The 13,588-nt window shown below is 34.3% G+C and overlaps 2 protein-coding genes across 2 annotated transcripts in view; one reads left to right on the forward strand and one right to left on the reverse strand.

Annotated features, from left to right (window-relative positions):
- Nucleotides 1–10,486, forward strand: part of LOC117108918 (probable splicing factor, arginine/serine-rich 6) — a 12,776-nt gene extending 2,290 nt beyond the window's left edge. Inside the window, exons 3-7 of the mRNA XM_033251101.1 lie at nucleotides 684–724; nucleotides 4,810–4,893; nucleotides 6,477–6,549; nucleotides 6,690–6,708; nucleotides 7,775–10,486. Of these exons, the coding sequence (XP_033106992.1) occupies nucleotides 684–724; nucleotides 4,810–4,893; nucleotides 6,477–6,549; nucleotides 6,690–6,708; nucleotides 7,775–8,057 (500 nt within the window). The 3' untranslated portion in view covers nucleotides 8,058–10,486. The remainder of the gene's footprint in view (nucleotides 1–683; nucleotides 725–4,809; nucleotides 4,894–6,476; nucleotides 6,550–6,689; nucleotides 6,709–7,774) is intronic.
- Nucleotides 10,487–11,951: 1,465 nt separating this feature from the next.
- Nucleotides 11,952–13,588, reverse strand: part of LOC117108917 (5'-nucleotidase-like) — a 9,665-nt gene continuing 8,028 nt past the window's right edge. The window contains exons 6-8 of the mRNA XM_033251099.1: nucleotides 13,229–13,384; nucleotides 12,625–12,825; nucleotides 11,952–12,480 (exon numbers count right to left, since the gene is read on the reverse strand). Coding sequence (XP_033106990.1) covers nucleotides 12,278–12,480; nucleotides 12,625–12,825; nucleotides 13,229–13,384 — 560 coding nt within the window. The 3' untranslated portion in view covers nucleotides 11,952–12,277. The remainder of the gene's footprint in view (nucleotides 12,481–12,624; nucleotides 12,826–13,228; nucleotides 13,385–13,588) is intronic.

The following is a 13,588-nucleotide window of genomic DNA, read 5'->3' on the forward strand; positions in this document are numbered from 1 at the left end:
CACTTGCTATGTCTCGCACTTGTGATCAAATAACACGCTGGCTCGCACTTTGGCAACACTCTTTGGCAGTCAACTCGCCCCTAGAAAACCCGCCCTTGGAAACTTGCCCCATAAAAAAATGTACACTTCCTAGACCATGCAGTCTTCAAAATAAAAATTGTAACCTTTGGTAATCAACTACATTTTCCACACAGGCCTCATAGAAATTTTTGAAACTTTATTAAAAAAAACCTAAACCATAATTCACCACTATAGACACTTTTTGACAAAAATGAAAAATTACGACTTTGTTACCCAATGAAAAGTGTTATAATATAGACAATAGGTCGTGTCTCATATTATTTGTTATATTTTTATTATTAATTTTGTTCGAAGAACATTTATATGCAGTTGTACTTCGCAGCACTTCACTTGCAATTTGCAATTTCTAGTTTAATGAATATATACTGTAAATTCGTCAATTAATAGTAATAAATCAAAAATTTAAGTATTGATCATATTTGAAAAAAAAGAGTGTAAGTTACCTTTCAGAGTTATGGTTTAGTTTCTGGAAGCCTTCGATGACATCTCGTCATAACTATAACTCTGAAAGGTAACTTACACTATTTTTTATTGTTATGACAGAGTTAGAGAATAAATTCCATGTGATTTTGATCATATTTTTGTTGTTTTTTTTTCTATAGCTTATGCGTTCATTGACTATGAAGACAGACGAGATGCTGAGGTAAGAAATTTTCCTTGTATCATGTCAGTGTTTTGTCATTTTTTACTTTCTCTAATCCATTCACTGGCATGTTATATTGTTTGTTTGAACAATTTGATATATGCTATTACTGTAGTTAGAGTGGCATTTCCATGTGTCCATATCATACTGAATGATATTTGAGTGTACAGATTGGATGAATTAGGTTAGTGGCAAACCAAGCTAGTGGTGACAGAGGGCCATGATCTCCTTCCCCTACTTTGACTGTCAAAATTTACAAATTAATTTGCTTGTAATAGATATTAAAACAATAGACACACACATTTATGACCCCAGTTTTCAAACTCCTGTGTGTGCCACTCCCATAAAGGTCTAACCACACTATCGAATTTAAATTTGTGTGATGTGCCCATATATGGGCATAATGATGTCATATTACATCCAAATATGAGCTTATTCACACATTGATTTGTCTCATAAAATTTGATAGTGTGGACAGAGCTTTAAGCCTCATCACAGAATGCAGAGCACAGGATGTTTACATTTATCGTGCATTAAAAATAATGGATACAGACTGACCAAAAATAAATGTGTAAACACATGGGAATGGCATTTTATGATCAGCTGTACATACACCACCATTAATCACTCATACTGTCTGTATGTAATGTTTATTTACACAACTATTTTTAACCTTGTGATGATTACTGTACATTTTACAAGGTAATGAAAACCACTATCAGTATGATATAATACTACTAGTTAACTAGTTTTAATAATACAATACCAATAGTAGGCCTACCTAATTACCATAATAATTGATTGTTTTGATGTACTAATTAATTATGTTTTATACATCATATTATATTTACACACATGTTTATCAATTTTGTCACCTGTTCTATGCTAAGCATTTTGATTGAATTCCAGCAACGTTCAGATTTAATTATAATAATAATAATAATAATAATAATAAATGCTTGCTGTTCACCACAAACTGTAGATAGTTCTGGAATGAACTGTTATTTTTGTTGAGTCTCAGATTTAACTAATGTTCATAAACCGTGGTTAGTATTATACGGTATTGAAAGTATACACTAGTCCATGCAACATGTCCATAAAACCCACCTACTGTACCGCAATAGGGGAATCAAGACTAGAGGGCTACTGTGCAATGCCTCTGACCGCTGGTTGTGCGGTCACCCAATTTTTCCAGCCCTCAATGTGGACTCAGGTTATAAGTCCTTGTATGCATGAGTCTTTGCAGGCGTAGTTTCCTTTTCTTAAAAATAATTTTCATCAAAAAAGAAAACAATTCTCATCCACTATCACTGTATTCATGGTGTTGTTCAATGTCTTTTTAGTTTATTTTTGTACAAATATCATTTTTCCTTTCATCGACGTCGCATTTAAAGAATTTTTTTAAATATTTTATTTAATTTATAGTGAGCCTTTTATAAAAACATTTAAAATTGTAGGTTTATACATTGATCTTCATTTTAATAAAAATTTATTCAAGAAAACATTGTTATGTTAGTTTTGTAAATGCAGTAGCATTGAATGTGAAGTATCATATTTAGCCATTTTGCCAAAACATCAATCGTTTAATTGTTGTATCCATGAGCAGTATTAAAATACTTAATATGTCATGGTTTTGATTTGTGCAGAAAAGACGAGAGAAAATCAAAAAAGACAAGAAAGAGAGAGAAAACCCTGCAGAGTAGCCCCACCCCAAAGAAAGTATACTAAGAAGCGAGTTCGTCCTCTCTAATCGGAGTAACGAGCCCCTTCATCTAAGTGAACATACCCTCAACGACACATCACCTGACCCAGGCTACCATGACACTCTCGCTACCTCTACCAAATGACGTGCAGTTTTATCCGCCCATACTGAATTGATACCCTGTCATGTGGAGATCTATACCTAAGGAGTTGTGTACAAGACTTGAGTGCATCCTAAAGAAACATTAATTTATTTATTTTTATAACATCAGCCATATCAAGTATGTGGAATGCTAGATGAATTTTTTTTTTATTGATAAAAAGGACAGAATTTAAATTATAAAATTCAAATTATTGTTGTGAAAAACAAATTTAATATTAAATAATTGCATGCGTAAATCTGGTAGAAATTTCTTGGTAATTGATAAGGTTTATGTACTTACCTTGAAGTTGATGAAGAGATATAACCTTTAACCTTTAAATATTGATGGATGTTGTAGGATCCGCCTATTTTCAGTACTATACACAAGACTGCATACTGTATGAGGGCGTAGGAATGGGATGTATTTTTGAGGTGTAAAAAGGTTTTGAAATAGTCCGAGCAGATTATGTTTCCTTTTTTGGCCATTTAGCCTCATTCCTCTCCCTTGATCTGTCCCTCGGCATGATTATTTCTATTAGCAGAGAGAGATACTGAGACATACTATATAGTATTCATAAAATTTATCTGATATTAGTAGCAGGGGAGGCGCCAGTGGGGGTTGGGGACTCAAAAAGCGATTAAGTAAGCCTTTGATGCCTCTAAATTGTCATAGTTTCCAGGGGCATCACCCCATGGATCACTTTCATGAGATTTTAAGCGACGCCCGATCACGCCCACTTACGTTTTTATCGGACATCGGACCCCAGTCGAGCAAATCCTGGCACCACCCCTGACTATTAGTAGCCATAGCCATAGGAAATACAGTAGTTGTTCGTGAGTGGGGAGAGGGGGGCATTCAAATATCAACATTTTCACAAGCTTGCAAATATTACGAAGGAGGAAGTATGAGTTTGCAAAATAAGAGTATATTCATTTTATTAAATAATTTTAAACCATATTTATAGGGGGTGACCCTTCCAGCATATCCCAAAATGTCTGCTGATATTCAGGGGCCCTCTTGAATATTATAAATAACGAGATGCTTTTATGGGCAAATTCTGTTAAATGAGACTTAAAGAGTGGAGTTGTTTTTAGTCGTGAGAAAAGGTCCTGCTGTCACAAGAATTGAGTCCAGAACTCTGGGATTTGAAGGCAAGCATCTTACCACTAAGCTATTCAACTCCACACCAAATTTTCAGAATTGCCTTATGATGTGTGCAACTGTTCAGTTCACAACCTAGCTAATAAATATTGAAAATGTACATATTCAGAGGGGAATAGTGAAAAATAAATACTGTAATCTTTGCATACTTGTAATAATGTTGATAAATGTGAAAAGCCGAAAGCAAGGTAATATAACTTCACTACCCCTTTAATACCCAATTGAAATGTTACACAGGATGCATGCTAAACGTTATACAGACTTTCCCAGGTATTCCAACTGAAATTAACTGTATGATTGATACACAGATAGTGAGCATGTGCATAGATGTATGCTTTTTTTGGGAATCTTCTTAAGGCCTTTGCGATACATTAGGGAGCTTTCGCTTGCACGATGCGGTAGGATGTACAACGTAAAGACATCACTAAGAAGTCATCTGCGCATGCAAGTTCTCCTCGTCACATAGATTCTAGGATGCCGTTTGACCAAATCTATGTTGTGTAGAGAACATACTGTAGGATGGTCATGCATGAGTAAATTCGTTCTAGTGCAAATCGAAAGCTTCCTAGGATCTGTTTTTCATACATGAACACAAGCTAATGTTACACAGATACACCTTCAAATGGCCACAATAGATAAAAAGAGATGGTTGCTAAATTGTTTTAGTGTATTGTTCGTGTAACATTTTATCTTGTGTTTATACAGTATGAATTTAGTGACAGCTGGATTTCTTGGGTCTGTGTTTGAATTTGTCTACTGAAATTCATAATGATAATACGTAACATGCTACAATTATGAATGACTCATTAAATATACTGTTTATCTACATCATGTTCATCGCTTTATAATGCTAACCTGCAACAAAATATCTAACTGAATCATATAAATATTTTTCTTTTATTCTATATTTCTTAAACCAAGTTATATTATGACACTTTACAATTCACACACAAACACTGTTACTTATGAATGCTGAATATACAGTATCGACACGTTGGGTAGGCCATGTTCCAAAAGCTTTTGAAATAGATGCTAACATATATTAGCATAACTCATGAATTTTCATTACTTCTTTTTCAGGATGCTGTGAAGTACGAGAATGGGCGCGAAATTGCTGGACAACGAATTGTTGTTGAATTTGCATACGGCCCTAAGCGAGGTTATGTAAGTCTAGACGTATGTTTTTTTATAATTAAGGGATTTATAAGGATTTGAACCAAAGACCTCAAACCTTGAGTTCCATGGTTTAATGACTATATACAGTAATATCACTTAATTTGAAGATGCATACTCCAAGTTTAAGATTTTAGCAGCTCTAATTGTCTCCATCTGTATAGGATTCCTTAGGAGCTGGTGAGTGAAAGGATGTGGCGGTCATAGGAATCCTAGAGTTCCAGGTGTGTTTTGCTCACTAGTGAAAAGCTTTTGTGATGGAGTTCCTTAGAGCTAAAATATTCTTACATGTGAATGGTGAATTTCCACATCATTTTTTATAGTAGTTTGGTTGACCAGAGGGGACCTTCAGTATTTGGCCTAGCTATGCCGCTAGGCTTACAGTACTTTGGTTTGTACTGGTTCAGATATGAGCTCCTACCCTAAATTCCACCAAATTTCGTGTTCAAATGTGCGAGATTATACTCGAGAAACTACAATATGGCACCCAATAAAATAAGCATGATCTTTTGTTTTGTTCACAGTTACACATGGTTAATTCTGCAGACAGCCATGACATTGAATATTACAAATAAATATTTCCTTCAATTAAGTGCATACTTATGAGTTTTTAAGCAATTATTTATGAATATTATTGTGAATAAATGAGCCAGAGAAGTACATTGACATAAATTAGAACAATTTACATATAAATTTCATTTCATGCTTAATTGATTGGAAGGAAATGCTTTGTGTTGCTTGTAACTATGACAACATACTGAAGTGAATTAATATATTATTTGTATTGTTATGTGTGAACTTGTGTTGAAGCAAATTCATGGCTTATAAAATTAAAACAATTTTGTCCCAAACATATATTTTGAGCAATGTACATTATGAGACTTGGTTATTCACTTAGTCTACTGTACCTGCTTCACACAATATGAAGATTAAGGTCACGACAGGTTGTCTCCTGTCGTAAGGTAATATCTATGTATTATTTACCGCGCCTTTTGCAGTGGATACAAAGCTCTAATCCAGGGGGGAAAAAAAGAGAAAGCAAGTAAATATTTGTATTTAGATAAAAATAATAAAACATTAATTGTGTTATACCAACCAATGTCGGGACAGCATCGATTTCACAGGTGGATATACTGTATGCAGATACCCAGTGGCAAGTACAGTGTGATGTAACAGTAGCTTCTGCCTTTGCCTAGTGCCTCGGGTCTACTACTGTATTGTCCAGAATCAGGAAGATATCAACACCACAATGCATCACTTATTATAATATAACCTTATTTAGCCTAACTAAGGAAGAGTTGATTTGTTCATATTCTCTTCACTAGTTATATGCAGGCCTCCCTCCAATTAAAGACCACGCTTGGGACCGGGGTTTCCATGGTTTTTTAGCAGCTCTGGTATTATAATAATAAAGATAGAAGACATTTGTTAATTTGGGGCCACAGAATGGTCTTTACAGTAATTGAAATGGTCATCAATTGGAGTGTGACCTGTACTCACTGACCTATGTTGTACTGTATCATTTACATTAATATTATGTTTTATAAAATGTTATTATTCTATTACTATTGTAGGCAGATGATGAATGCTACAAATGCGGCCGTTTTGGTCATTTTGCCAGGGACTGCCGTGATCCACGGGCTCGCGGTAATATAATTTATACTTCAATTTTTATTTTAAGTATTACAATATGGAGTAAAGAAAGTACTGTAGTAATTTGTTTTCTATGCATAAATGTAACTTTTATTTAAAGTGTTAATTTGTCAAAACAATTTTTTTTTTTACAGATTATCGAGACAGGCAGAGGTATGCTACATTTCTCATGTCATATTACATAAAATTATTATTGTACTATAGATTAGTCCAGAAAACCCTAGGCCAAATCATTCTCCTCACGCATTTTGGTTGGTAATGGCAAACTACAGGTCTAAAATCCAGTTTAATATGTCTCTTTGCTAAAATTAGAAAGAAAAAAAAGATTATTGGGTTAATTGTTCCTGGGCATTCCTAAGTTTTAAACCAGTAATTTAGTTTTCTCTGTTCCTCCTTAATGTTTTACCAGGAAATTGAATACTATTTGATATCATGCAGTTATCCAGCCTGATTGATGTATCAGGAAATCAAGGTTTAAAAAGAAAGCCAGTTATTTCCTGATTTAACTAGTTTATTTATGGTATAGTTGAAATTTGGTAGACTGCTTGAGCATGTGGAATAGTGTTTTATGGATAGACCTAGATTAATTTAAAGAAGTCAGTGCATTTTCAGTGGGTGAAGTATTTAAAGCAGCCACAACAGATCTTGTTATAATAATTGGTTTGCCAGGAAATATAACGAAAAAGTTTTAAAATTTTGTTTATTAGCCTAACAATTACATTTTCGTCTGCTGTGGGCCCTTTGAAAGGGTTTATAACCATGGTAACGACTGTGTGTGCGCTGAAGCATAAAATAACCAATGAGATCTTTGTGTCCCTGGTTATAATTTGAAACACGCTCCCTTTGAAATACAGGTTATAATGCACTATGTTAAAGAATACATACATTGTATTGTATGGAAATGCACAGTGGAATGTTTCCTTTGTGTTCCAATTAAACAACTAAGCATGGTACTGCACCGTCATAATTGCACACATACAACCATATTTGAGTAAATTGATTGTATATACTGGACCCTATGAACAAGCTAAAGAATTGAGAAATAAACACTACAATATGACTGAACACTCACAAATGTGTGTGCACTAAAGATATTTATGATAAGAATGGTTTGTAAAAGCAAAGTACACATCTATTTGTATATGCTGTGAGAGGGCAAAGAAGTATTATAATAAGAACATATTTATTGTAACGTGTAAAATCTTATTGCTTTCTGCAGGGATGGTTACGAACGGAATAAAAGGCAGTACTATAGAAGCCGCAGTAGAAGCCGCGAACGTCGCAGGCACCGAAGTCGCAGCCGGCAGCGCAGGAGTGTGGACCGCCACAGAGAACGTAGACATAGGCGTAGTGCAAGTAAGTCAAGAAGCCGAACTCCTGTCAGGCGAAGAAGAAGTCGTAGTCGTTCGCATTCCGCAAGCCGATCACGTAACAATAGCCGAAGCAGAAGCAGAGATGGTAGTGAAAACTGTAAAGGCAGTAATAGTGACAGTGACAACTAAATTACAATTCATTTTTTTAAATAAAAGATATACTCTCTGTTAATAATATAATAAAATTAAGAATAAAATTTTAATTTGAATTGCTTAATTTATAATATATTAACTTTCAATTAAAAATTTTAATGAGAAAATGATCTTTTAGCCAATTTAATGCATAATGTATAATGCTATTTCTATATTCTTTGCATAGGTTCTGTGGTGTAGAACCTTTAAATTGGCTAGTAATTCAACACGATTTTCAAAAGCCTTTAAACACTATATAAACTGTTCATCTAAGCCCAGCTGAATGAATGTTTTTGCTAAGGTCCCACAGCAGCGTAAATCTAAAAATGTGGTTGTGGGACAACATATATTTGTGGACAAGCATATAATGCCCTGTTGTGATTGGTCCGTCTTGATGTTTGATTGACACGTCTTGATGTTTGATTGACACAATTTAAAGGTTCGTTGTTTTAATCTGCATCTAAACGGGAGTTAATAATATTTGATCTGTTTAAATAAGCAATTCAATGTTTAAATTAAAATTGTAAAATTTTTCTCAGATAGTGTATCTTTAAGAATTTATATACATGTATTAATAGGCTGAGATACTGCAGTGCATTATGTGTGAAGGAGTGGTCCCCTGTGTATGTGTAGGTGAATTTGTATGGTTACATTTTTAAAATATAGAGTTTGATATTAATTCTACGACCTTCATAAAGTGTAGCATCTCTTTAACCCCTGTCCACACTATCAAATTCTGTTTGACAGAAACCCAATATAGTCATGATGTGCCCATATATGGTCATGATGTGATGTCATCATGACTGTATTTCGGCATTTCACATGTTTTCGTCAAATAAAATTAATCTGTACAGGACTTTTGATCAGATATAATTATTCAGTTTTTTTGCCAACAGGTCTACCATAATGTGTGTACCAGCACTTCCCAGAAATGCATATCATCCAATAAGAAAGGATCTGAAATTTTAGTGTAAGAAGGTACTTAGTACGTGATTTTCTTTCAATGTGATTTTTAAGATGAATTTTGCTAAATTTACTTTCTATTTTCTTCCTTTTGTTACAATATAATTTTTTCCTTTGGGGTTTGGAATATAGTGTTGTAAGAATACCTGTATATGTTTAAATGTACTGTACTGTATATACCATTCCACTGCGATAAAACAGCAAAATTATTATTTTTTTATTTTTCCAAAGTACACACCTTGAATGAAAGTTAGATAGTTGAAGAAGCAAAAAAAAACAGAGCAGCTGCCAATGAGTGCAGCTAAAGAACTCCTAACTTAGCATGAAATTATTTACATAGCTCTTATGTACAGAAGAGCTTCCAGGGTCATAGTCCCCTGGACCTAATAGGAAACACCTCACACTAGCTTTTGGAATAGGTTCCCCTATAGTTTCTTGATTGCCATTCATGCATGGGCAAAACATCCTTGATCCACAAAATAAAGTAACAAAACTGAAATTTATTAGTGATGAGATATTTGTTCAATTTGAATAAAGGGTATTTTTGCAGCAACTGCTTCTCATGTGACCTGATTCAAGTCACATGCTCTACAATATATTTCCTTAAAAAGGCCTGGGATCCTACTTGTATTGGCCTTAAGTATCTTTCAGCATGGGGCAAACCATATTTGATTTAACTTGGAAAGAATCCTATCACTCTGAGTGACATTTTCTTGAGATGAATGTCATGAGTAAATAGAAACATCCTCAGGTTTCTGATTTTTGATTAGATGTTACTGACGTAGGCTCATATTTCACATGTACACTCTTACATTCTGTTCTATGTGCGACAAATACATCAGTTGATGATGGGAGAAACTTTAAAATTTTCATTTCATGCTTGGTAATATATTTTGTATCAAGAGCCTGGTTCCTGTGCATATACTGTAACACTGTAGTTACTACATCCGTGCATTGCATAACATAGAATGTAGAGCTAGATTATTTTTATATTCATGTTATTTCTTGTAATGAATATTTTTAGATATTTACAAATCGTCTTAGTGAATCACAATTGCAATAACCTATTGTTTGTCAATTTAGGATAAAGCCTGTTTACCACAATAGTTTCTGTGGAGTTTATCATAAAGTAATTTAAACTATACTGCAATCAATATGCGAAACATACACTTTAAATCGTCAAATTTTAAAACAACACCCACCAATGGACCTTTTCTCTAAGCCACACCCCTTGGATATTGTTGCTAAGGTCACACAAAGGACATTGTAAAAGAGGGTAAAAGCATACACAAACACGTGTATCTGTAGGCAGGGCTCAGGGTGGGAATTATCCAAAATAGTGTTATTTGGATAACCAAATTATATATTTTTAAAAAAATTTTCGATCTGACGACCTAGTTGTTCGTCGGACAGGCCTGGACCCTCTGTTGTCCGATGAACAACTAGGTTGTCAGATCGAAAATTTTAAAAAAATATATAATTTTCCGATCCAAATAACATTATTATGATTGTCAATCTATAATATTGTGGTCTAAAAGCACATTTTGGACCATACTAAGCCATAAAACTCTCTCCATGAACCCTATCAAATGATTTTTTTCATTCCAGGCCGTCGAACGAGGCTTCGTCGGCACTTTCGTTCGGACCCTTCCGTTGGACACGGCAGACCCCTCGGCAAATTTTTGGGGCCACCACTGTCTGTAGGATACACGTGTATTCCTGGCCCTGTTCTGATTTGTCATTTAAGTTTGATTGACACTCCGGAAATGTCCATTATAGAACAGGGTTATTCTGTATAAACTATGAAATGTATGTACATGGGGCTTAGCGGTATGAAAAAATTAATTCTGATATCTCATTGGATTTGAAACAGGAACTCTGGGATTCAAAAGTCAAGCATCTCAACCACCAAGCTATGAAACTCATTCCCATATGAATTATCCAATAAATTTTTCATACAATTTTGAGAACATTGATAAAATTTGTTGAGCACTAACTTTACTACTTTAATCTGTACTTTTTTATGCTTGGTTCACTTTTTGTTTATCATACTTGCAAAAAATGCTTGGTGTTTTAATGAATTCATTTTTGAATATAATTTTACGATATTTACGAGCTGTATAGAACAGTTTTGTTTTCATGGTTTTAATTACTTGTGATAATTACTTCATAATTTTGTATACATTTGTTGATTTTCTTTACTTGAATTTGTAGTGTACAGAGCTAATCCATTGAGGTATTTCTTAAAAGCCAACCTGATCTTCAAGCAAGTTCTTACTTAAAGCCTGCATAAAACTTAGAATCACAATTTTCCATAAGTTTGAATTTGATCACCTGTATATGAGCAAATTCAGATTAGCTACCAGCTCGCTATCCGTGTAAACAGCTCATTAAAATCTTAACTCGTCATAATTTCCAGTTTATAAATCAAAATTGACCGTTTTCTACTCCTTGGATTTGGCTTTAAGGTTCCACAAAACGACTGCGTAAACACGTACGTAGACATGCTTTTGTGGGACATGTCTATTTGTGGGAAAAGCGTGTATGATTGGCCCTGTTCTGATTGGCCAGGTGTTAAATGTGATTGACACTCCAGAAACATCTGTTCACACTGATATTAAATAAGTCAGTACAAGCGGATTCTACTCCACTTGCTTGCGGTTAAGTTGAATTCGCATGCACTGCGCACGCGCGATTATGGTAGAAGCTGCTTTAATTCAGTGCAATTATTTTTTGTCCAGTTATTTCACTGCTAAGTATATTTTGTACCATGTCTTAAGCTGATCAATGTTGCTTTGCAATACGAAATATATACCCACCAAGCATTTAGTCATTGTTAGACTTTAAAACAAAAGTGTATAGTTAATGGTATTATTCGGATTGTGTTATATAGTTTTCAAGAAATAAAACAAGTGTAACTTGACAATGTTTAACTTGTGTAAAATTATTCCGTTATAGATATTTTTATTTTTACTCTGCAATCTTTATTTTATATTGTACTATGTAGGCCACAGTTTATCTGTCAACTGCGACTGGTACTGGTGTGTTAACCGTTCCCTAGACATTCCATCTTTCACCCAATGTACAAGCAATAGCAAACAAGCATCTAGCTAGTGAAATGGATAATGATATTGTATGCATGCATCCAGTAATACAGTATATATGCATATATATATATATAAAATGCACATAATAATTATATACATATTCATATCAAAATTTACTTAGGCCATTATTGCGTTAAATAATTAATACTACTGTATTAAACTCTTGTCTAATATACAAAGCCATAGGCCTAATAAAACGACCCTGGTCATTAGGAAATTGAATGACGTCACAGCACTATTGCATGGAGGGCAGTCACTGTCGGAAAGAATAGTTATCCTAGACTCCAGTGCAGTGGTCAATGGTGATTTGGCACGAATATAATTGATCATAATATCCATATCCAGAGGGCCTTGTGAGAAGAAAAGAAAATGTTAATAATGAGCTGAGTTTGTGATACACAGTTTGACACAAGCTATTTAATAATGGACCTATTAGTATTATAGGTCCATGATTTAACTATCAATAATCACTATAATAATTTGTTTAATCATACCTTTTGTCTGACTCAACTTGTTGTCTCTCACCATACTGTATCCACTACCACCCCCAGCTATATAGCTGTTTGTAACAATTCTGTACACGGTAGTTTCCTTAAGCTTATCGTAACTTGGCTCTGTGCACCTAGAACAACGTACTTGAACATCCGTGACGCGATCACCAGCAGGTCTAGTGACGTCATAAAGAACACGCAGCCCTGTATTTGAAATATATTTAACATTTTATTTCACTATCATTTCTTTATTCAGTAAAACAATGGAAAGTATACAAATAACAAAAGAAAGCAAAAGTTTGAACATTTGAACGGAAAGAAAATACAACAGATTGCCCAGACCCTTAAAAGTCACCAGATGGCAAATTGTTTCCAATGAGCACCACTAAAAAAAAAATCAGATTATCTCTCTCTCCGCAAAATATTTGACAAGACTATTTTCCAAGAGTAGTTGTTATCTGAACGAAATATAGGTGTAATGCTACGTTTTTTCCGACTATTATGATAATGTTAGGCTATGTGTCTAGGCATATTACTATACAGAGTGCATTGCATTTGCTATTGAGGAAAAAGAACAAATGATTCAAAATCCTTCTATTTGCGTTACCTGCCACTTGTAAAAAGTCGTTACTTCTTGTCTGGCCATCATGGCCTGAGATAGAATGTTCAAGAGCCTGAAGAAGGTGTTCTCCAGTCATTTCTATGGTGTCGATTGTATTACCATAGGGAAATGTCTGCCGTACATTTCCAACTGTGATTTCTCCTTTAAAAAAAAGTGCAGACAGTGTATTCGTTATAGATGAGCCTCATAATGTGTCCTATGCTGTTTGATGAATATATATACTACTATGGTATAAGCCTAAAACTCTTCGTTGAAGTGCTATGCTCGAAACGATAGTAAAATCTTGTAACTCCGACACTTATGTATTTATTTAATTGTTCAAAGTGCAATGAGTCTGCTATATAT

Source organism: Anneissia japonica, unplaced genomic scaffold (genome assembly GCF_011630105.1).
Source record: "Anneissia japonica isolate Jap-2015-1 unplaced genomic scaffold, ASM1163010v1 scaffold987_len1640505_cov201, whole genome shotgun sequence".
Lineage (NCBI taxonomy): Eukaryota > Metazoa > Echinodermata > Crinoidea > Comatulida > Comatulidae > Anneissia > Anneissia japonica.